The following is a 26,068-nucleotide window of genomic DNA, read 5'->3' as shown; positions in this document are numbered from 1 at the left end:
TGATACGGATTGAGGTAAAATGATATATTTCGCATCATGTACATATGTGCATCTTCTTCATAAGGATAATATGCCCAAGAGCCTTATTTTACTTGAGGTAGGTATTTGAGCGAGTCGTTTTCTCTTAATTTGGTATTAGTCACCTCCGCCTTCGTGGGTCTTCTCCTATCACGGCAAGAGGACGCATAAATTAATTCAATTGTGTGTATAAATGTGGTGGGCATTATATATTTGCTGCATGCATGCATGATTGAGCCCACCTCGTCGTCGGTTTATGAGCCGTGGTAGTACTTTACACATTTATGCCAACAAAAAAGTTGTTATATCACCTTAATCCCACATCAACATTTTTGTCTTCTTCTTGTTCTTCTTGCACCTTCCATTTCTTTATTTATTACATGGATCGCCTTAATTATCTGTAACACCAGCTAGCCACACAAAGGAGACTATGAATTTATGGAGAATTATTATCCCATAATGGCATGAAAAAATATTATCTAGTTCGTCCGATAATATGGACGGACAGGTGTTGGTGCTGCATGTTTACCTATGAAAGTTTTATGACTTGTTTGATGATACGCCAGCAACAACGGACTCTCCGAGGTGAAAAATTGGTAAGCGGTCAAACCAAATGAATTCTTAATGTGAATTAGTTTGGTTTCCACAACAAGATTTCCGTACCCAGTGCGAATGTGGGATGAAAATCTCGTCCATCTGATTATCCCGGTGGTTCAAGTTGGGAACCGTATCAGCAAAAGCGTGATATCTTCTTGTCTCACAGCCATTCCAATTTGTTGGCATTAAAAGCCGTAATAAATATAAATGAATGGAAACAAGCACGGATAAACAAGTTCCACTTTTATTACTGCCAGAGTACGTAGTAGTCGATTCGCAATTTGAATAGTATTTGCACACAAGTAGCTAAAAAATAAAACTCACAAAACGCATCATCAGACTCGGTTGCGTTAAGTAATTGGTAAACAGTCTTCATGGTTTACATACTCGCTCATTTGACATCCAAATATCTGTGTACATAGGAAAAATTGCTTATGAAACACCTCAGTCAGGTATTGAATTACAAAATTCCGCGTATTCAATAAATAAATGAGATTTGACTACTAGACGAGACGAGACAACTTTTATTACCAAGTGTCAAAGCAAAAAAACCGACGTTCTGGCTAGCCAATAGGTCTCACGTTACACTCGTAACAGGCTTAAAAACCATTCAAATCAATCAGAATTGGCATCTAAGTAGTCAAAGATTAAAACGCATTAAAGTATTTGCCCACAAAACTAAACTAAACCAAACCAAACCAATTGCTTGATTCAGTTGTTAGACGACCCATCTTCATCAAGTCTCATCTTCCTCAGTCAGTCTGGTGGCAGATAAATTCATGTTCTTTCTTCCCCACAAAGAAAATGATGAGTAAGTAAAGCTCATCGTCGCAAATTGGTGGCGAGAAGCGTGGATGACAGATTGCACAGCAGTAGATTTCATATCATCATTTCGTAGTAAAAGTCCAAAAGAATTATATATTTGTGCAACCACGTTGTTGTAACTCACTCACTCCGTCAGTTATCATGTACATAGGCTCGTTGTTTCACATGAAGCTCAATGGTGGCGTGGAAGAATGTGCGGAAATCACATTGGCCTAAATACCCAAAAATAAATAAACAAAAGCAAGTGTTGTTCCCATCTTATGAGTGAAAGAGTGTGTACATGAGATAACCAACCACCAGTGCAGCGCAGGCATTAAAAAAGTACTAATAGTGGAAGGGAGTGATGCAACCAAGTCATGCGAAAAACGCTACAACGGTGTGACAGATACGACAAAACGCCCATTCTTTCAAAACGGAATCAGTGGTAGTAGTGGAGCTCCACTGACTGCATTCAATTGTTCTTAATGAAAAACAAAAAATGCAATTGGGTGCATGCAGTTTGCACTCGTTTATTGCTCGATCTTATCATTGCCAATCAAAATGAGATCTATAATAGAAGAGTGCAGTTTTATAATTGCTACAAAATTGATAAGGATGTTCAATACACTTTCCGGATTCTCAACCAACCACAAAGCCACTGCAGTAATAATTGTATTCTTACCAAGTGATTATGATGTAAGAATAAGCCGTACATAATAATAGGTACCTCTCTCGAGTCGTGATAGTAATGAACATATCATTATTAACGCATGCATTTCTAACGCTCTGCTATAAAACGAGTTACTTTATTTACTTACTTATTACTGCATCTGTTAGTTTTTGGCCTATTTCTGTGTGTGCATTCCATTACGAGGCACAATGTGCTTGTCTATGCACATACACATCTAGAGGAGGTAAGTTAAGCATATGCCATTAAAAGAGGTGGAAATAAATACAGTTGATGAATGCAAGTGCCCTGCAACTATTGGATTATTTATTTGCTTTTAGAATGATAAGCTACTTACGACCAACAACAAACTAGCTAAACGTTTGCCCTATTCTTTCTTGGTTTTGTTGTTTTTTTTATTACATTGACTCAATTTATCATGTTATATGGTGCATTATATATGCATCTCTGCAAATGTGGTGTAATGTGAGTCACTGTGTCTTCTGTTGCACTCATGTTGTGGATTGTGGACACAATTCAACTTGTTTGAAATTGCATTGTGCTGCATTTGTCCCCGTTGTTGTTGTTGCACTAAAATAAAGTTGGGAACCCTTTGTGTGCTATTTATGTACAGCTATAAACAGGCCATAAAATAAAAATGGTGTAACATTATAAAGCTGCAAAATTAAAATAGCACTACTCCAACGTCTTAGTCTTCTACCACCACCCAATTTTCGGCTCAATGTGCAATGCGAATATCAATAATCAATAATTGCAGTTGCCCACCTAATAGAAATCATAAGAGAGAAGAAGAAAATTGGTGGGCAGCTAAGGCATAAACACACCTCAGCGATGATGAATATGAAGCCAACCAACTAGTCAACTGACGATAAACTTCCTTCCAAATTTCATGATTTAACGAAACCAGATAAGAGAAGTCGTAAACTGAAACTCGGTTATGTGACGGAATACTTGTTCAGGTGGGCACACGGTCCATATCCATCCACCGAATATATTATTACTGCTAATTAAAAGCTGATGGTGGCACAAGTGCAGTTTCCTACACGTCGTAAATTCCATGTCCTCGAGTGGCAGTGGTAGTTCACAGGAGGAAGAACACCTACGCTACATCTGGGTGGAATTTTAAGTTTAAATTTAGATTTTTAACTTGGTGGTTTGATTTCCTCTTAAAAGATTCATGATCCTCTTCCTGAGGAGCATAATATTTCCTCTTCTACATCCATCCATTACTGCATCCAACGGCAGAGAACAATCGCAACAACAGTAGTGACTTCATGCCCTGTTATTCTGCTTGGTTGGTTACTTGCTTAGTTTAGAGTCGGTTGATAATCAAATTAACAATCTTAACTCAATAATTAAGTGAGTTACTGGGGAAGGAAGTAGAAAAATATTTGAAGATGGTCCAACCAACCTCATCATCGGCATCGTTCATGTTATCATCAGCACCCATGCAGTCACAAGAACAACGACGACGAAATAAAACAAAGATTACGCCTTGGTTAGCTCATTGTGTTCATAGCCAGACATGTAAGTCAGGAAGAAAAAATGGCCCATTGTGTTCAATCCTCTGCTTAAAATACTTGAACTTAACTCTCATCTCTTGAAAAGAAGAAGAGGAAAGGATCAAATTCAGGGATCATGGTGAGGGCCACTTTTGCATCCTTCTCATCATCATCACTAAATAAATAAAACATGCTTCTCCTGCAGGTGAGGCTTATCCTGGCGAAAATATAATTGCATGGCAAAATATCAATATATCAACAGGCTTGAATTGATCCAATTTGCAGTACAGCGATCCCGATACAGGCAATAATAATGACTTATTAGCCCATAATAAAGCACTAAAAGTGTCTCAGTTAAAAATCCCATTACATCTCCTGCGCCTCCATCTCAACCCTTTGAAAGGAGAGGGGTCTCTCTCGATGTAAGAGATGATAAAAAAGAGGCAATGTTGCTCCTGCTGCTATAATATCGTACTAAAAGTACATGATGGCAGCACAAAACATCTTTCACCTGGTACACATTACATTACACACATTGCAAAGGAACAAAGTTATTCTCGATACAAAAAACCTGGCCAAAGAGCATCACGCCAACTCGTCATGGCTCAATTAGTTAGTTGGTTGGTCCACCAAAGTTTTGCCATTGAAACTTTTGTAAAATGCAATTGTAAAGTTTTTTCTGAAATGTAATAATGTTGCCTAAATACTCACAACGACGACTAACCTATAATCCGAGATAGAGGAAAATCGATACACCCGTCTCCTTTAGCCATTAATGAATCTCTCTCCTTTTAAAAAATGGTCAGAAAAAGAGACCCAATCAGTGTTAAGTACGGGAAAAGAGGAACAACCAAACCAGATATGGAGTAATGGAAATCCTGATCAAGTCATAATAAAATAAAGCTCCATGAATTTTGCATCCTTCTCCTGCATACAACAACCACTTACAAAAACTGCAAACGTATCGTATTGTACGTATCTAATTCCATGCAAACTTTTGCACAGCCACTTCTCAAAATTGCCTCAACAGGGCATAGAGTTAGCGAGCGAGTGGTGGTAGCAACTGGCACCATGCATTGCACGCTGCTGACGATGGTGAGACTGGCTTCTCTCGCTCGCACGCAGCTCAGTTGTCCTGAAGTAGTCCTTCCGTATGAACGTGTCCTTCTTTCCGTCGTCGTCGTCTCACAATTTACCATTTTTACCCGAAATCCACCCACGCAACTTACCCACACCCCCCCAAAACCAGCCACACCATCTCCACTTTTAGTACAGAGAGGAATTGCTTCGGTCGGACTGCAGCAACTTGTGTCGCACACATATTATTTAACAAGTGTGTGAAGGAAAAAAAGAGGAATATATTTAATACCACTTCCTCCACATATCGGTCCAGTAAAAGGAATCCCGAAGGGAAAAGTGTACAAGTGTGTGTATAAACATACAAGTGACAGAAAAGGGGACCCCTCTCTCAAAATTCCAACGAATAATAGGGCCGATAATAAGGATGTGTTGTTAAAAAGGTTCCTTTTTGTAATTCTAAGAAGAAGGTCCTTCTTCTGACTTGGTTTAGTTTTGTGGTGGTATTGCTGGCTAGAGTGAGTGACTCCTTCCTTCTCTCCATACTCCAGCAGCAGGGAGGCATCCACTTTTTTTAAGGACACAAAGGAATTATATTAAGAAAAAGAAAGAGGAAAAAGTAGCCTTAAGGGCCAAGTAGTGAACTCCACAGTCACTTTACGTATCTCTACAACAACTATAAACCACCACAACCCACCCACCCTTCAAAGCTTGAAGATTTTAGTTATTCGGGAGAACAGGATCCAGTTTTCAAAGTCCTCCAGTCCAGGGACCAGTAGTAAAGAAAAACTATTTTCTTCTTCCTCGTCTGGTGGGAAAATAATTTACACACAAGACTTGCTCTCAATCATCAATCTGTGATTTAGTTTCGTATTTATCAAATTATATATTATGGTGATGATTCTTATCTCACAAGTTTATTAGTTTTTGAATGTATTTTGTGATTTTACTTGAAATTTATGAGTGAAAAACGAGGAAATTAACAAAGTGGTTGTGCCCAGAAATTGATTGTTCTTTATAATTGAACCACCGATTCGACCCTCTGGAGTTGTGGATATTTTAAATTGGATTTGCATTTAATGGTAAATTTATAATTTTCTTACTATTATTACTTGACTAAAATGAGTATTGCTTTTGGGTCTACGAAATTGAAGTTTGGGTTGGATTTGGAGAAAAGTTCAAAAAGAACGAAATAAAATATCGCTCACCTTTGTCACCCTACCGGAATGGGTAGTATTAATCTGGAAGAAAGTCTATTTCTTCGAGATTCTTTTCCTCCAGCAATTCCAATTTCTTTAAAGTGCTCGTCAGGAATGAAAAATTTGTAAAAAATATATACTTTAAACAGGTTGAAAATACTGCTGAATTTTTGGAACATGATCTAAGCCTTAAAATAAAATAATAAAAAACCATTGTCAGGGGCATTACTCCAAATGGTCTCTTGTTGCCACAATTAAGTTGAACCATTGCATTTGATAGTAAAAGAGTCGGCATCCTCCTCCTCTCAACTAAATACTAATTTCCCAAATGTTCCATTTGTTAAGTGGCATTTATTGACTTGATTCCCGATAAGAAGAAGAAGAAGAAGAGAGCGAGTGAAGATAGTTTGTTGGTCTTTTTCTCGTCTTTGGATAAGACGACGACTTGATTTGAGACTTTTTGTATTCACTTTATTTTCTTATTTCTTTGCTCACTTACTTCTTCTTCCATCGTTCCTTCACTCGGTAGTAATTTCTGTAATGGAACACCACGTATGTATGTATCAGTCGGTATACGAGTAATGTAATGCATAATAATGATTGGCCTGCTTCAATTCCGGTCTCAACTTCCTGCTGTTATTCCGCTGCTGCTGGTTTCCTCTCTTCTTCTGCTTGCAAACTGTTATTCCATGTTCTTCTCCTACATATCTTGTCATCGGCGTCGTCGTCTTCAACATCATTAAGCAGGTTAAGAATTATTTTTCCGTTTTAAAAAGGCGTCATTTATATCACTCGCTCGGTTTTATTGTTTGTGCTAAAAATCCCGGTTCCGGGAAAAGTTTATGCACCACAAACAAGGATGGAAATCCAGGATGTTCTGTTGTTGATGATATGTTAACTAGAGTAGTAGTGTGTATAATAATAGAAGAAAGCATGTGGAGGATGAGGCTCATGTCTGCTCGTGGTGTTTCCTTATGTTGTGTCATGGTTTTTAGCAGTTGAGTAACGGATTTCCTTTATGATGACCAAGGTTAAAACAACGGACAGTTTCATAGTCAGGTGCTCCCATAAGGCGTGAATTGCTTTCATACATGGAAAATGTGGTATATATACATATAACAGCAAACAAGCATTATTTAGATTATTTCCTGGAATGAATTGAAAGTTTAATAATTTAATGAATAAATAATGTTATTTAATGAAGTTTAATAATTGGACCAACCAGGACCCATTCGCGATGATGATAAAGTTTCCAACTCAGTCTGCCAAATATTTGATTATGATAAGGGATTGATGGTGCGGAAAAATCGCAGGATGGGTGGCTTATACAATGGTGGTGTATAATATTATTATTATTTTTAGTGTTGGACTTCTGCTTTTGTTTTTATTTGCGCCCCACTAAAAAGTGGGTGTTAGCTTAAACGTGCAAATATTTTATGTCTACTGCTGCGTATAAACAATAACGGGCATACTTATGGCATACTCTCTGCATTATCGTCACCCTTTAAACACACACCACCTCATCGATTCTCGACGCATCTGTCAACAGACAGATTATTATTTATTTATTATTACACGAAAGACAGGAAATTGCGCTATGACTGATCTGTCACACACATATATCTGCTAGATTGCCAAACAATTCCTTCTGGACAATCGAAAGTAACAAGTAAACAAATGATAGCACATACATACGTAAACGTGGGATGATAGAAAAGTGTGCCAAAGGCGGAAATAGATCAGGCAAATAGTGAAATACATACTGCACCAGATTACTGCAACGAAACGCTGCTGCTGCATAAAAATTATGTCATAGTGAAAAAGTAAGTAACTTGTCAAAAAAGTGAGGGTAAATAAAAAGAATAAAAAAACGCGTCAAATCAATCTACATGATTACACAGTGTTTGGTTTTTTAATATAATCTAAACTAAACTAAAGCTAGGTAGTTGTTCGTTTCGATCGAGTGTTAATCTGCGAAATGTAGGCCAACTCTAGCATCTCCTCGTCCCATTCCTTCTTCATGCACTTCTACTTCCCCTAATTCCTTCTTGCATCAAATCAGATAGCAGTTGTAACGGCCACAGAGGAAAAAAGTTGTTCCTTATTTAGTTCTTGCCAAAGAGAGGAATACAAAAGTGCAGTGCGATGCAACACTGGCTGAGTGAGCGGTATCCTACCGCTTACTCGTGCAAATAGTTCACATCACAATTCATTCCCAAACCCACAGACAACTTCCCCATTCGAATACTGCATGTCTTCAATGGGTGGTGGTGTGCACTGATTGATGATAAATTGATATCTTTATTACCATCATCCTATTCCCTCCTTCAGACTTCAATTATGCTACAAAAATCTATCCATCGAGGTTTCAAAATTTTACAAAAAATCGATTTTAAAACTGCGGAGGAAACATTTCAAAAAATTTGAGAAATGTCACGTTTGCACCAGTACAAGTTGAAATGAGGTCTGTGTGAATGGGACTTGCTCTTCATTTTGGTTTCGTATTGTTACTTATGCTTGCATATATTATGTCATATCCGCATAAGTTAAGGTAGTGTACACCTTACCACCACACAGCAATTTATGACTTTGAGGTAATCGCAATTCATAAAAGTGAAGTGGTTGGTGTTGGCGTAGGCTGCGTTTAGTGGAAGAGCAAGGGTAGGTATGGGTCGAGATTCGAGATGATGATGTTGCAAAGAAGGAAAGGGAAGGAAATGAGTTGTAACCAATATTGTTACATGCGTTATGAATTCTTGTTCTTCATCCTCTCACCATTATTGTGTCTGGTTGGTGGTTATTGCATGTTGATATTGTCGTTATTCTTATAACAACAACAATCGCCCACCCCAACAAATCTAATCTAATTCTTCAGAGTGACCAAATTTTTTATTTAGCGACAACTCGATTATTTGTTACTCGTGCTGTTCTTTGTTGATCTATTTGTTTAATTTGGGACGTACAGAGATATATGTAGGATTGCGTGGAGTTATTGTCATTACTACTCAGTCATGATGATGATGATGATGAATCCCATTCATGTCGTGCCGATGATTAATTTATGTATGTTGTCGGTGCACAATTCGCCGAGACGCCACAAGCTATAAAGTACACAAATATAGTAAATATGTAAGAAACTACTTGTCGATTTGATGCCGAGACGTGAGTGATTAAGAACAAGGAACAATAAAAATTGTCTGTGTGTATGCTAATTTGTGTGTTGTTACTCAATTTGCTCAATTCCGTATCACTTTTTTTATATATGTACTTGTTGCAACGGGGTTGTACAAACACATAATGCACTTCCACAAGCAAATGATGCAAAAATGTTGCAAAATTTTATCGAGGGAAGGGTGGTTGCAGCAGCAATTTTGCAAGTTGCATTTCAATTGAAGTGCAATTTGTAACACATTCTCTCTCTTTCTGATATTATTGTGTGTCAACAAATTCTTCCTCCCCAAAGTAAGTTCTCAATGCTTACTAATTAACTGTCTTGTTGTCTCGAGTTACTTGTAATTATTGAAATTGCTCTTTTTGTATTTATGGTGCTAAAAGTTGTCGGCTTATTTTTTTACAAGGTGTTCCAACACTTTTGCACTAATTTTCATCAAAATTAAGTTTTTGGTGGTTTGAATTTCGTTCCACTGTATTTCAACAGTTTTGTGCAAAGGGATTGAAGATGAATAGTGATGGGTAGGAGTTACATAAATACTTGGATGAAGAAATAATTAACTCCATCATCATGTCATCATCTTTGTCTTCCTTCCTCTCACTCAGGCGAATATTGTACAATTTTTGTCAGATTAGCCCAAGTCAAGTACTCTTTAATTCTGCTTCTTTTTATTGTGTGTGTAAAAAATGGGTAAAATCACAATTTACAAAAAATTTATAAAGGGAATGAATGTATTAATATTTAGTATTTCTTTATACTGGCTCTCAAGATAAGTCATTGATTCTCTTCTGAATTACTTGTTGAATTCGCTAATTATGAACCATTTAACGAATGCCTAGTCCCATAATGTGCGCTTTTTATCTTCAGTTCCTCAGATTGGAGGATTTGATCCACGGTTGGTTAAGTCAATTTTGTGCAAAGCCTCTTTATCAACTGCTGTCATCACACATTTTGTATCCTTCGCACACACATCACTCCCACACTGAATGATACACTTCAAGTATAACAATGAATATATATATACGGACCATGGATATATACCATAGTCTCTGCAAGCATAATAGCGTCAACATGAGCTGTTCCAATTTAAAACAGTGGTCCTGGTTGGTTTCATGATTACTTGATTGTTTATTAATGATGAGTAACGATTTGACAAAAAAAATATATTCATTTGCGTAGTCAGTTCTCAAGTGGAAGTGGACGTAAAACTGGGTTCGGGTCTACATATATGCATATATATCTTATGTAGAAATATATAGAAATTAGCTATTTATTGGCAAGCTTATTCTCTGCTGTTAATGCTGCTGATATGCACGTTCGCTAATCAAATCATTATCAGAGGTAGGTTTTTATTATTACAATCGGAATTACATTACGGACGAATGATGGAGAGGGAGAGAGGAGGTTGATTATTTTGAATGCACTGTCCGTCCATTAAATTTGTACCAAGTTTTTTTATTTTCCTCTCGTCGAATGATATGACACATGAATAAGCGAAATGGTGATAAGACAAATGATTATGAGGAGGAGCGTGAATTGTTAGGAAATCGGATTTCGTAAATCCTTTAGTCGCAGTCGCTTCTCGTGCCTGGTCACCTTGCCCATTTTCAAGTCATCCTCTCTGGATACTGGCAGACCTTTCGGGCTTCAGAGCGGCACCCATTGTTGATTTTCATTTTTACGAACAATCCGACTTTATTTTACCTGTGTGTTTATGTGTGTGAAAATAACGTGTAAAATAGTGATGATTTTGGAGTACCAGAAGAGCTTCTCGCCAAATGACTGACTGACTAATCATTTAATTGGAAGAGGGGAACTCTCTGTCACTCTAGTTTAAATGAGGGAGGATTCACACAAGGAAAACGGAATTAATTAATTGGTAAATCGCATTGCGCTGTTTGGCAAAAACCTACATACTAAAACAAGCAGGCCTACATTGCACAGCGTATTTTCCCGTCGTGCTAAATATTTTGCTAAATTTATGTTGCAAGCACTTCCACTCTGCTGGAGTGTATGTGTACGTAGTGGTTAATTGATTAGTAGCAGTGTTGAATGATGAGTAATACGACTCCTCGAAGGGATTTGTCTCATCGCGTCGTTAAAATGTGCAGTCAAATAGTGATAATAATATGCATGGTTCTCATCATCCCACCACCACCATGACCACTTTATGAGCACACATTCGTACGAATGAGTATCTATCTACCCAGTTTTCGAGCCATTATCTCCATCTCTCTTAGTTTGGCTTCCTTTAAGCGAAAGCCTGTGCTCATTATTAGCCTGGTGGTGCTATGTAATAAGTAATAAGTAAGAGTGGAAATAAATGAGTATTCCACAGGAGGAGGAGGGAGGGAGGAACTCTCAAGTACCTGGATAAGCAGGTAGTTGTTGTACAAGTGATAATTTATTTGATAGTTGTGGTGCATAGTAACAAGCTGCTCCATCCGCTTGCAATTTATTTGCAAAGGAATTACAACGAACGATGAGGCTGATACACAACAAAATTGTTGTGTAAAATTATTACCATACCCTGGAAAAATATTTTTTTATCCTACCCTACTCATGTTGAGCTCAACACGAGTAGGGTAGGATAAAAAAATATTTGTCCGGGGTATGATTATTACTGTTGTTGAGATAAGGCTCTCAAGTAGATTTTTGGTCCGTATAGTCTCTGATCATCATCATTGAACTTGAACGAAATTCAGGCCGTAGTGAGCAGACTGCTTGGTTCAAGCAACTAACTTGGCGAAGCAACCTTGACTTTTTGTTGGACAAAATCAAAAGGTGATTTTAGATGATTAAAAGGATTCCATCAACACCAAATTGAACAAACATAGCGATTCCTTGTTCAATTCAGGCCTCTCTCTCTCTCATCTCACATTTCAATCAAGGAAGTTGACACAGATGTTTTCAATCACAGAGTTACTAGAACAAATTATAGTGCTTTGTACATACACAGCAAGATTAAAAATATTTATGTCTGGATTACCTAGAACAGCATAGGACAAGATAAGTACGGCCATAGAAAGTGTAATCATAGTCAGCCATTAAAATTACAAGATGATTTTCAAACTTGTTAATATAATGAGAATGAATTAGCAGTTGTTGAGTTGGTATTTTTTGTCATGCTAGTTTTTATCCTGGATTAAAAAAAGTAGCAATTTTGTCGCAATTTTACAGAAGCACACAGGTCTTTAGCAAGAAATATGTATGCAACATTTCGCTAATCACTTCCTTTTGAATAGGCCTCAAAATAGAATGTGTCCTGCCCATGCTAATATTTATCTTAGCATGCAGCAGTAATTACCGTACTGCACCCTAAATGTTTCAAAATTAGAGCAAGAAGAAGAAGAAGAAGCCTCATTTACGTAGACGGTAACCGTATCCATGTAGTTAGCTGAATAAAGTTAATCGCTATTGTCAAGTAAATGAATTAAGTGGGCTGGTTCACGGTGGTGGTTGTGCATATCTACGTAAGTGGAGGTTTGATTTTTTGATGATGAGAACAGAATGTGCCCATTCCGACGGAATCTTAGCTATTAATATTTCATCAGTGATTTGAGGGGAGCTGTAGACTCAAGTAGGAAAGGATAGCGAGAATAAGCGAGTAGTTGAGCGATAGGCGAGGAGAAGATGAATAAGTTAGGTTTATTTGCAGTTGGTTGGTTGGTGGGGCCATAAGGATGAGAAGAGAGCATGCTAGTTGTGGCTCCCTGTTAAATTGGCTTGGCATTTGGCAAACAGGGAAGTGTGTGCTGAATTCTGTTGAGAAACGGGAACTAGGAAGAGTGCAAGGACGAATGATCAGTATTGCACTCCTCGCTGCTTACTTACTCCCATTGCATTGCAGTTTTTAGTAGAGGCAGCCGCTCGTTCGCTTGCTTGCTTGGTGGACCTACTAACTGACTCATGCTGCACACAATAGCAATTCATTATTATGTTATCCCATACACCGTCCCTCCTCCTTGTTTAGCCACATAAAAGGAATGCCTTTGCCGAGACACCAATTTAGTCTCCGCTTGTAAATTTACCAACCTGAGTGAATTGCATTGCGAATTGCAAATTGCCAAGTGTACCGTACATAACAAAGCAGCAGGAGAGGCAGGACATTGTATTTTTGTACCATAAGACTCACCTCTATGTTTATCTACATACTTGGTTAAGATTGGGATTAAAAAGGATGGAATGAGTTGTGGTGACTTCCATGATGGTTGTTCTTTTATTACCTTTGGTCTAGGCTGCGAGTTATGGTTGGATGGTTTCCTTATTGTGTGCGTCGGTATGTGTGGGAGGTGATTGAGATCTGTCGGGCGAGATGTGGGCTAAATTAAGATGTGAGATTTATAACAATATGCATGCGGTCACTACATAGATGCGTTTTGTACATAGATATTCCCTGATGTTTATTTATCACACGACTCATTGGGTTTTACTTGTATATTCTTTGACAAGTTATTTGGGGACGATCTTTGTCTGTTGTTGTTGGGACAAAATAAAAGTTTTTTTTTCTGTAAAGGAAGAGAGAGACAAGATTAATATTACTACTGCTGGAAGACTAGTTCACGGTTTGGCGGAGAGAAAGTATGTAGGACTTTGCAAGCAAACAAACACGATGGATGTTCTTGTTTGCAAGTAAGGCAATGTTTTTTGTGAAGAAATGTGTCACTACTACGACTGGCATTGGATGGATGTTTGGTTGATGTTGCAAAAAAAGAATTATGGAGTTGTGTGTATATTGATTCGGATGAAACATTTTCACCCAAAAGGGAAATGATTTTTTCTGCGAACGGATATCAATCCCTCTTTCACTCCAGTATGACTGTTTTTTCGTATGGCAAGGAAACAAAACTCTTCTGTGAGTAAGGAATAAAAAAGAAGGGAATTTATACGACTTTGAGGGTATGCAATCCGATACGCAAACTTATGTGTGTTTATTGAAAAATGTATGCATGTTACCCATACACACACTTCGTCACGACGTTGTGAAAGTTGTCCATTCCTGATTTTTCATGCCCTGAAATGATTTTACCATGTCCTCCTATCGCCCATAACTTGCCGTGACCAAATTCTGCTCTGGAAAGCCAAAGTTTTCTTGAAGGATGTGGAAGTGGGAGCGGAGTAGCAAGCAGGAGCATTTTTTGGTATAAAACTTTTCTGGCTTCCGGCAGGCAGTTTGCCGGAAGTTGGTTACTCTGTGCTTCTCCTCTCAAGGAAATTCGTATCTTAACTGAAAAAAACACCACCACCACGAAAGACTCCCAACCAACCACCACTTCCATCCACAAATTCGATTGCAATTTAGCAGACACAATGCGAAACTACCTCCTCGGTTCGCATCCTTCCTTCTCCGACCGACTCACCCACCCACCCACCCACCCACCACCACACTCTTGATAGAATATAATATTATGATGTAATACAACAACCTTACGTTATTATTGCCCCAGCCAGTACCAAGTAGCAACTTTAGATAGCGTTTTATCAGACTACAAGCTAACGTTATAACTGATATTTCTTCGCCTCTATCGCATCCCTACTGCTACCTACATGGTCGTCTCATTTTGAGTTGTGATGACGGTGTGGCAAATAAAAACTGTATCAATACATTTTCAACAATAGTTCCTCCCCGTTTCATTAAATAAACTGTTTTCGCCTTAGCTGAAGAGGAGCCGGTGTTACTGCCTTTAGCTCCAAATTGATCCTAGTGTGTTTTGAAAAAGATTAAGCTATGCGAGATTTAGGGCTGACACACAAATAGTGGTCATGCTGTACCCTTTATTATACCCTCGGTTGACGGACAGATAGATGAACAGCATCGTCAATTCGTCCACCACGGTCTCTTTTTCCTCCTTATATGTTGACTGGGTGCAATTTAATAAACTGTACTTTGCCCGTCCCACTGATTATTATTACCTGTAACTTTTACAATATTTACAACTATTATGGACACGAGAACACTGCCCTTTCAGTACTCTTTTGTGGTTTATCTATAATGTAGTGATTACTCGGTTTATGAAAGACAAAGCAAATCAAATCATACGAGTCCAACGACGTGAGCCTGTCGGATGGAATGTAAGTAGTTGTTAATACTACTTTGCTGCTACTACTACGATGATGATGAATGATGTCTCCAGGGTGGAAAAAAACCTTCGTGGAGTTATTTTATGCTTTCTGCTTAGCCGAACATACATACAAGAGCCGTAAAAATAGCCTTCCCTGGAGGGCTTCCTCAAATTTTCAATTTCCTCTTGTCTCTCTCTCCCGACCTAACCGTTATTGCATTGCAAATCAGCCACGGGAAGCGCAGAGATTTGGCAGAGAGTCCGTTCTGTCAGTTTTATTCGAAAACGTACAAAGCAAATATTGTATTAAGATGTTTGTGAGCTTTAAAAATACATTATTAAAAATGGAGAATTAATGAAGGCGATGATTTTTTTCATATTTTTCCATTGGTCATCTCGAAAATAATTTTGAGAGTGATACATACATTCACATGCTGAGTAGTGATTATACAGCATTCTTTATGTTCATACAATCTTGCTCATTTCCATTATTTCTTGAGATAATCGTCATATAATACGAAAGATTGACAACGGTTTGAGCTTAATCCTCCAGAACGAGGACAACTTGGCTGCCTGGGCGTTTTCTTACTTATGTATATGATCTCCTTTCATTCTCTCCTTTCTTCATTTGCGATAAGGGAAGAATTCTAAAGGAAATCGGAAAGTTGAGTTTGAGGAACTTGACCAGTTCCAGCAGTGGTTGAGAGGTTATGCGTTTTGAGGTCGGGGGAATGTGTATGAGGTACATTTTTGGTGGACATTTCTTCAAGTTGACAGAACAAACTGCTTTCCTCCACATTTATTCCGGCTCACAAATTTGAAAGATATGATTGAAGTTTGAACTCTCGCGATGTAAGTATGTGTATACATTCGTATGTTGTATGGTCAAGGACACGGTTCCTCCGTCGTTTTCTTTCCTTTGGGTTTGCCTGCATTGAGGAAGGGCAAACTTGAAGTATTCGACCCAACAGGCTTAAAGTTGCTTCCTTATTCCATCTCTCTCTGGTTTTGGTTGGATTCGTTCTGCTTGACCCACACTGCCTGGATGAACTGATTGTTCATTTATTCAGCAGTTCTCACCAGTTCAGTTCAGCTTACTTGGTTCTACTCGACGGGTTTCATTTCATTGTATTATTCGTGCCTGTGTCAACAAAGTCTCAAAGCTTCCTGTCCAAGCTTGAAGAGAGGGATTTAATTAACCACCTGACCTGTAATTAATTATGGTCGGTCTGAGAGATCAAAACCATTAATTGTGGGAAATGTCATAAACAAGAAGACAAAATGGTTTCTACGAGAAGGGTATTAAAATCTAAGGGCTGCAGTGCAAACATGGACGGACATATTTAGCTCCACTGAGCCAACAAACTCCATTCCAATTGGGTTATGTCTATTTGGCTTTGATTTTCTGGAATTGCTCACGTCGTTGGTTGAACAACATGCTAAGTTGAGTTAGCATGAAATTTGATGAAATTTTTATACATGTAAGCAAATGTTGTGTCCGTGGGGCTGTGTCAATCTGATTTCTTGTTCCAGCAGGAGTCGGTCTGTCCTCTTATTTTTCATCCTCCTCCTCTATGCATGCATACACAATGTAAATACATTCGTCTCTTTTCTCTTTTAAGCCAGCCACCCAGTTTCTTCCTACTTTTTACAAGTTTAGCTTATGGGACAGCAGCGGAGACATTATTTATGATTGCCTATGTTCCTCTGAGGAGAACCCTTTCGCTTACTGCTCCAGACATAATCATTTAGGCGGAGAGTCGCTAAGTTATTTTGCTTCTTGCTTCTTAATAAACTTAATCCGAAATAGGGTACATGTAGGCCGATTGGCTCGGAGAAGGAGGGTGGTGGTAAAAGTCAGTGGTGGTCCAGCCGGAAACTGAGTTAATGGGGTTTTCCAAGAATGGCAAACTTGGAGTTGGTTCTCTCTCCTTCATTATTTATATGTTTAGGAGTACTTTTACCGACTCTGCTCTTAGCATTCTTTTGTTTTATTGCATTCAAAATAAGGAGAACTTTGCATTCTCCACGCCTACAAAAAGTGACATGGATATATATTAATATTCCGCTGCTACATTAAAATTAGCTGGATGCATAGAAATGTGAAGGGTTCAAGCATTTATGCAAGGGTTCAAGTTTTTTTAAGGCTGAAATTGTCGTCTGCCATGCATCGCACAGTGAGGTGCATGAGGAGGCTGACGTGGTGGCAAGAGGGAAAAAGAATGACAATGGGAAAGAATAAAATAGACCTTCTTATCACCTATATTTTTGATAAGCATTTTTTGGTCATTATATAACCCCCGACTTTTTGTCGGATAGATATGGATGCGATCCATTTTCTTTTGCTGCGAGAAAGCACGGAAACGGAGATGAAAAGAGAACCCGGAAGGAAGGAGAGACCGGGGAGAGAAAGAGGAGAAATATTTCATATCAGTCTCATTTTTCTTTGTCGGTCGGATTGCGGATGTTCAGTTCAGTTCGCAATATATACTTTTCTCGTCGCTCAGCCCAAGTTAAAAATGCGGCACGACGAGAGTTGCAAACGCAAAGAGACTCCTGCCTCCTCTCTTATCATCTTAAGTGATGGTATCGTGTCATGTCATGACCGTTTATGTCATCGACTCGCTTTTTCTCCTCTCTCTCTCTCTCTCTCTTGCCATCACAATGCCATTCTCTCTCGATCTCGTCTTAAAAATTCTCTCCGTCAACTCGTCCATCCTCATTCATTTCATTTCTGGGTGGTGGATGGATGGGAAGCCACCCAACTCTTTTATAAATTCTGTAGCCATAATAATTTAAAAACCACCACATTAATAATATTCATGCGTAACATAATGACGACGGAGAGAAGGTAACTAAAGAGGAGACAATCGGCCAGATGATGGTGGTGGTGATGAGGATGATACGCTTTTATCACATCAGGGCTAATTCCAGTTTGACAATTTGGGAACAGGAAACAGATAAATTAGATTGTCATTTGTTCAAGGACATACCAGTCAACTTATGCATACCATCAAATTATTTGCTAATGGGAAAATATTCAATATTTGCAAGTTAATGCTGCTGCTTGACGATAACTCGCACAATTGACTCAACTGGATTGACTTTGTACATTTTCTCCAACAACGAAACCACAGCAGAAGTCTGCACATTTATTATGCTATTCTGCATGATCTCTGCGTGTGTGTTGCCTGGTATGGAAGTTAGTGGAAGAAAAGAGTGGTAGCATCAACTAATAAATACATAAACTTTGTCATCAATTGGACCGACCGAAGTCCGCAAAGTAATTTAATTGAAAAAATAATTTCAGTTTGTGACCAAGTAAGTCAACTGACTCGATCGTAATAAGTTTTCCTAAGTGGTTCACTGCTCGAGACGAGGTCACTTTGGCTCTCCAAGCAAGTAACATGTATTGTGTATATGCAATTCTGAAGAGAGAAGGGATATATCAGAGATGCATTCGCGGTTCTCTGCTGAATAATGATGTGGTTGACTGGTGTGTTTGGAGTTGCAAATTCCAGTGAATTTTTATAATGTGAGCGAAAGAGTTGTCGGTTGTCCCTTATCTTTTGGTGAGTGTCAAGTCAAGAAGTTGTGCATCTTGTGCCAAAGCTAAAGGGGACTTTCCTGCTTCTTTCCTTACTTCTCATACGACTACGGCTTCCACTTGCAAGCCTGAGAGAGGAGACGAACGGAAGCGGAAGCAATGTCCTGTGGCAACGGGAACCATATCGTATTTTGGCAGCATTTCATTCCAACTTGAACATTTCTTCGCACCATGAACCAAAACTCTGTTCTGTCATCAAATTTATATACTGCTACTTCTCTCCACGGGTTTGACTCTCCTCTCAATTTTACTTCTCCTTTGCTCCAAAATGCAGGTTCAGTCCAGCAGAGTGACGACAAAATTTATTGTAGTCCTCCTCATCGTAGCAAAGGCAATTTCAATGTTGCAAGAAGAAGTAAATTAGATAACACGATGTGATGACATTATGAGCCTGAAATGATGCTACTATATTATTTCGAACATATAGTCACAAGATAATGCGGTATACAAGTAAATATATTTATCTAACATATAATAATGTGACGATATAAATAATGGTTTACTTGAAACGGAACTCGATTGAATTTAAGGAGGAGTTGTATGGCGGAAGATGAGCGATAATATATTTTTCAAATAATGTTCTACATTGTATAAAATATGTATCTTTAGAGTATAACATGTTCCAAAAAGTTGTATAATTCTTGACTAACTTTCTATGTTTTTGTTTGCCTCATAGGTGATCGAAAACTGAAGATATAAGACATAAAAGTCAAGTGTTTGGAGAGAGTCGCGCCGGTATATTTGCAGAGAGTGAATAATTCTGCTGGAAGATCCGACCGGAAAACACGTCCGGATGATGAAAGTTCCTCCGTTGAGTCTGGTTGGGATGGAAAGACTTCCTCTTCCGCTCCCATTCAGCCCTGAGCTCCTCTGGAGATACAACCCCCTCGGACCACCCTCACACCACCATGGACCACACCCACCCAACTCTGCCGCCGCTGCCGTTTTTTCCAGGGCGGCCGCAGCCGCCGCGAGCATCCCCTCCCCACTTGCACAACAGCTACCCTTCGCCTACGACATTAAACACACAATCCCATTAAATCTAGGTGAGCATGGTTCTAAAATCAAGCTATTTTTGTCAACGGCATTATGATTTAACAATTCTTTCTTTCTCTTATTCTTCTGCAGCCAGTGACCCCCGTCTTTGGACGAGAGAGGATGTGATGACCTTTATGCAATGGTGTGAAAGGGAGTTTGACCTCCCGTCTTTTGACACGGAGCGATTTCAGATGAATGGTAAGTCTACATTTCATACATCAGTTTCAGTCATCTCGACCATGTAGTCATGCTTGCCTACTTATGTATCTACTACATACGTGAAGAACATGTTTTATATAACTATCGTCATACATGGGTGGAAGAAAGTAGGTTCGGAAGTGTTATTTTTGACCAGCGTCGTAATTTATAGGTATGCAGACGACAAGAGGTGCATTGGTGGTTTGTTTGTCCGGAACTGGAGAAATTACTGGTGTGCATACATATAGTTCAAAAATAGCTTGAGCTATTATGAGAAATGTGTCGTGTCCGTGTGGGGTGGGGGAATATGCAATAATACTTCCCAAAGTGTGCTTAAAGTAATGGTAGCAGTATTATTAGCGTTATTTGCTAAGCATACATACGTATCGACATGCGTTATTCAGCACTGATGTTTTTTAAGGAGTGTGTTGTGTGCAGTTCTCACGCTAACTTTACACAGAGCAGAGAAACAAAAGTTCGCACATTTTAGCTAGAACCAAATTGATAGTTCCTCGCTTCCTTTTCCTCTTTAGACTTCATATTTGCCTCTTAAACACATTTGTATTACTACATACGTCTTCATTCTTGAGAAATATTTTAGCTTTTGAGCAAAGGAGACGAAGAGAGAGAATGAGGAAATCCTTTCTTACACTCATATTTTGTCTGCCGTCATTTTCATTTCAAATTTGTTACCAAGTACTGGTAAAGGTTAGCCGCAGATTAATATTGCATAATCTAATCCTAAGTTATTTGTGGGGGATGGATATTGATGCTAAATACAGCAGAACAGAGAGCACGTTGTGTAAAAAGAGTAATTAAGCAACACCCATCATTTCTCAGAAGAGCAACCTCCTTTATGAGTTGACTGAGCTTTTAGCTTATTGAGCAGTAACCAACCGCACGCAGGAAGTTGCCCAAATACGTTAATTAACTGTACCACCACCACCACTTGTTCCTAATCTAATTGGATTGACCCAATTTGCTTAACCAGACGAAATATATGCATGCTAATCCCACCGAACTGCTGGAACTATTTAACTGCTCCTACAAATAATGATCATTAAATACTTTGCTATCAGAAGAACTTTGCAAAATCAATCGAAAGTTGGATCTATTGAACGTCATAAATGCGGTGGGAAAGAGAATAGGAATCTTTCAAGGTAAATAACAAACATTCCCCGTTTTGAGGAGGAATGTTTAATCGAATTATGCAAACAAATAAATTATTAAAGCATTTCCTGTACAAAATAACTCGGTGAGTTAGAATCGAGAATCGAATATCAGTATTCCGATTTCTTTCGTGGGTTGGATCATGGCTGCACAAGTTTGTCATCGTGCATACGTTAAAAGTAGTTTTGTTTATTGGTTCACTGATAAACCAGGATATGTAAATAGTCCTCGTCGTCGTTATTAGCAGAACAACGCATCAATCAAGCAAACAAAACCTAAATACGCGTCGCCCCCCGACTTCCACTTTCTGTTGCTTATGATATGATGATAATAGGAATACTAACGTCCAATTTGAAAGGATTTAAATATCGGATGCCACTTTGAATGCGAAGAGTAGCCCACTATTATTATTATTACCATTATATTATTATTGATGGGAATAGCACTATGGCACATATGAAAATGACATGACAGAATATGCCCCACAACACAATAATGTTTGCACATTGGTTGGTAAATAGAAGTAATGTTGGTTGACACCAGACCTCTTTTTGCTTCTTTTGCAATCCAAAGTATTTAATTTAATACTTTGAACTAACCTTCAATTTCTTTCCTGGTTGGAGATCCTGCATTCTTGCAGTGGAAATGGAATTTGTCGTACTAATTCCTCTTCTCACTCGCTCACACCTCGTGTCTAATTCGTGTATGTACTTATCTCTCCCATATTCCACAATTAAGTAATTGCTACCAACAAGTTGGTAGGTTTGCTCACAACGCTTTGTGTTGGTTTGACAAGCCGTGGTTTTGAACTCTGGTGGTAGTTATTTTGTAGGGTAGGTAATATAGTAGGCTTGCGGTAGGATTTACATTTGAATAATGGGCACACAACGTGTCAATGATTGTCCAACCAATTTTGGCTCTATCATTTGTATGCACATTTATTTGTGGCGTCGTCGCCGTCGTCAGTTTATTGGTTCGTTCGCCCAGCCAGACGCTGCTTATGAAGGTCATGAAAAGAAGAAATGTCGCACCTCACTTAAAAAAGCAAACTCCCAGCAGCAGCTGTCCCTGCATTGTTTGGCGTAAAGCGAGTTAGTCAGTGTGCTTCCAATTATTATATTCGAGTGCAATGTTTGTTGAACAGTGGGCAATTGTTTGCATTTCCATTTATTAAGTGTGGTGGGTGGATCCATGGTACTTATTAATAATACCAAACTCATCATAAATACCTATGCCATCATATCTACATACTTGCTAGGGAATACGCTTATTTGTCTTTGTTTTTCGTGTAGGATGATTGAAGATGAATAACTGCAGTTTTAAGTAGTCAAGTCAAAACTGTTTGATAAAATTATTAGGCTTATTTTGAATGGCATAAAATCTGGAGAAGGTGAAGACAACTTGGATTTGTCACTTAATACATGCATATGCATCTTGTTAACGTGTGTTGTATGTGTATTCAAGAATGCGACGTTTAATTCCACAAACGATTTAATAGAATCAGTACAAATGTTGAATATATTCTGGGCTGATTGAAAACGTTAATTCATTCCAAATGCATAGACACATCTTATCTTTTGGGGATTAGGATCGGCGTTGCGGCGTTTTCGCTTCTATGCTAATAAAAGTTGGGAACATCCTTATGGAAAACTTAAATTGCCTACAAGACGAAATGTACAATTGTTATTAATAGAAGAGAAATATTTTTTAGCCCGCGTTTATTTATGTCAGAGTTTTGCAAATTGATGGGCAAATGCACATATGAAAAAATTGTAATCTCTCAGAGGGTAGCATTTGGTCTATTATGTTCTTAAACTGAATTGGATTTACTGTTGGGCATGCCTTACTTACAATACATTCATGCATCCATCCTTGACTCAACGGAGTGTTTTATCATAAACATCGGCAACAGCACTATTTTTATTTTATAATGCATTCTCTTCCCTTAAAATCAGTTCTGCTCACCAAGTGCTTATTCGCCACACGAGATATGTGCATATACACGACACTAGTGACTGGGTTGACTTGAAGGAAAAAAGTGTTACAAAAAATAAAGAACCGAAGAACGCCGCTGCATCCCATTGTTTGTTCTGTTGGCGCATCCGGCGTCTTATTGTGTTGCAAAATGGCAAATTCGAATTAAGTCTTGAAAAGGAGGAAGGGTGAGGAAGAAGAAGAAGAAGAATGAAATGGATGGATGGATGGATGATGGAGTAAAAATAGCTTGCATCCTATATACATCACCCATCATCATCATCATCTTGTTCCTCGTAATAATATTTGATTCGCAAAGCATTCATTCATTTTTTCTCCTCTCTGTGAGATACGGCACAGGTAAGGTTCTTGGTTGCACCAGCAGCCTGGCTGGCAGAGTTATAAAGTAACACAGACTCAGAATTTGCAACAATCATCATCATCATCACTCATCTTTCCAATCTCTCATCCTTGTAACCCACTAACTAATTTTAAAGGGAAGTACAGATTAATATAAACTATCCCTGAGGCTAGAACAGCATCAGCAGCAGCAGCAGAACTGAGTCAAGTAAAGATCTATTGTTAGACATGTTTGGTTTAATATTTGCGTTTCATGTTTCCTTCGTGTTCTTCTCTTAAGAGAGGAAGACTTTCTTTATTTATTCCACACACAGTCAGCGTGTCTCTTCTTCTTTGTCCTCATGAATTTATTAAATAAGGGTGGCAGTGGTTGGTGCAGTGCGATGGGATGAGAATATGAGAGGCGACACTATTTCTGTTCCACTCACTTCCGCTTCTCGAAAGTCAGTGAACGAATGACCAAATGATTTTCTGTACTCCTGGTATTATTGCTGTGAGATTGGAAATACGTCAGGAGTAAGCCTGCTCAAAAGCTGCTTCAAATTAACTGTTAAGAGTTTCACAAACAACAACGAGCTACCAGTCAGAAAAATATACGGTTTAAGTATAGAAATCTTCGGTCCATGTTGAACGATGAGGACAAATTAATGATTGAGAAATGAGTGAGATGTGTTTCTCTACAAAGTTGGTGGACCACGTCTTAAATACTTGATTCACTTGATTGATTCTATGCCTAGTCGACTATGGGTTGTTTTCCTTTCGGTCATCTCTTCATGGTTCTCTTAATTATTGAAACATCACGATTTGTTGGTTAAAACTTTATTATTATTTTATCCTGCTGCCCTGAATGGGCATGAAATAGATCCTCTGTGTCTCAACAAGAAAGCCTCTCTTAACAGATAATGAATGGATAATAGATGATATGAAGTCGCACTCCTCCTAAGAGAGAACCAGAGATGATGATTTCTGAGTCTTGCACTCACAGCTGCCCATTGTTCAAGTGAAGTCTGTTAGAAAAGTCGTGTTTCAGACAACCTTGAATTTTTTGTGATCAAGAGAATTGCGAATGTGGCGAGAACTTTAGTTCGAAAGGGATGACTACTACTCATTCGCGTGCCTTGTTCCGGTTTGGACCAATTACACTGATAAATTAATAATAATACAAAGTCGCATCTAGTTTAGTTTTGGTGTATGCAAAGTCCACTACAGCGTTCCTCCCGTTTTACGAAATAATGGAAATCATTGTAGTACATGGATTAACTATTAATTTTAAACATGGACTAATTATTTCTTGCAGGAAAAGCTCTCTGTCTTCTCACCAAAGCTGATTTGGAGTCTCGGGCACCTTGTTCTGGGGACGTGATTCACAATGCGCTTCAAATTCTTATGTCGTCATCGCCATCTGAGTCGCCTTTGACCCCTCACACGCCATCTTCCCATCGCATGCACCCGTTGTCAGGAAAAGGTACCATACCCAAGTCTCATTTGTGAAGCATTTTCACTCTTCCTCCGCTTTTTCGTTAAATTGAAGAATTTTAGCAACTAATTTTCTCCTGGTCACTTCTCTTCCAGGAGCATGGAGCATAGCGGATTTACAACACTTTGCAGCCTCTCAACAACAAGGAACCACATCAGTGACACTCAGTCCAGCTCCTTCATTGGATGGTCAAGCCGGAAGTCCACAAGAGCACGGAAGTGCTAACAATGGAGTCCACTCTTCATCCTCAGCTTCCTCATCCAATGGATCCGCTGGACACAACTCCGACGACTCCGAATATGACAGTGTGGGAGAGAGTCCAGAGAGATCACCCGTGAACCAATCTACCGGCTCCTTAAGCCCACCCCCACGACCTGTATCCAATGCACATAATCACCCCCATGGTGGTTCTCAACAACAGCAGCTCACATCGAATGGAACCAATAACCACCAAAGTACTCATCTCCATGCAAATTCCAACGGAACCACTGCCCAACAGTCAACTGCCAACTTGAGTAGCAACAAGTCAGTGTCGTTCCCTCAAGGGGGAGGAGGAAAGCTGACCAACAATTCCAACAATGATGGAGGAGAATATAATAACAGTGAGTCTATAAATGTTGATATACATATATGCAGCTCAAACTTGCGATTATTTACATATTTACATGTACGAATTTAATTCATGATCGAATTTAATTAATTTTCAGATGGAAGACTTTTATGGGACTTTCTTCAGCAATTGTTGAATGACCCAGCTCAGCGCTATAGTAGTTTTATCACTTGGGTAAGTAATTATGTGAGTAAATGTCTTTAAATTATTTGCTTTAGTTGAATTTTCCTGATAAAATCTAATGATCACTTTTTTTATAGAAAAATGTAGAAACGGGGATTTTCAAAATTGTCGACCCACCTGGTCTTGCAAGGTGAGCTAAACTTGTCTGATTTGATGTATAAAGTCTCATATAGCAATCAGTACGTAATATTTTTTAACCTTTCCAGACTTTGGGGTATCCAAAAGAATCATTTATCTATGAATTATGACAAAATGTCCCGAGCTCTGCGATACTACTATCGTGTCAACATTCTCCGCAAGGTTCAAGGGGAGCGACACTGCTACCAGTAATA

The 26,068-nt window shown here is 38.7% G+C and overlaps 1 protein-coding gene across 4 annotated transcripts in view; it reads left to right on the top strand.

Moving 5' to 3' along the window:
- LOC110851519 (ets DNA-binding protein pokkuri) overlaps nucleotides 1-26,068 on the top strand; it is a 63,011-nt gene that overhangs the window by 33,565 nt on the left and 3,378 nt on the right. For 2 of the 4 annotated variants that reach the window (XM_035852593.1, XM_035852594.1), the window contains 7 exons: nucleotides 19,403-19,772; nucleotides 19,855-19,962; nucleotides 24,764-24,931; nucleotides 25,039-25,545; nucleotides 25,651-25,727; nucleotides 25,814-25,866; nucleotides 25,943-26,062. In XM_035852593.1, the coding sequence (XP_035708486.1) occupies nucleotides 19,520-19,772; nucleotides 19,855-19,962; nucleotides 24,764-24,931; nucleotides 25,039-25,545; nucleotides 25,651-25,727; nucleotides 25,814-25,866; nucleotides 25,943-26,062 (1,286 nt within the window). In that variant the 5' untranslated portion in view covers nucleotides 19,403-19,519. Of the gene's footprint in view, nucleotides 1-4,700; nucleotides 5,769-10,632; nucleotides 10,937-19,402; nucleotides 19,773-19,854; nucleotides 19,963-24,763; nucleotides 24,932-25,038; nucleotides 25,546-25,650; nucleotides 25,728-25,813; nucleotides 25,867-25,942; nucleotides 26,063-26,068 lie in introns of those variants that run through there. The other 2 variants (XM_022099328.2, XM_022099330.2) reach the window with 2 other exon arrangements.

Source organism: Folsomia candida, unplaced genomic scaffold, assembly GCF_002217175.1.
Source record: "Folsomia candida strain VU population unplaced genomic scaffold, ASM221717v1 Fcan01_Sc006, whole genome shotgun sequence".
NCBI lineage: Eukaryota > Metazoa > Arthropoda > Collembola > Entomobryomorpha > Isotomidae > Folsomia > Folsomia candida.
This window is presented reverse-complemented; position numbering and strand designations above follow the sequence as displayed.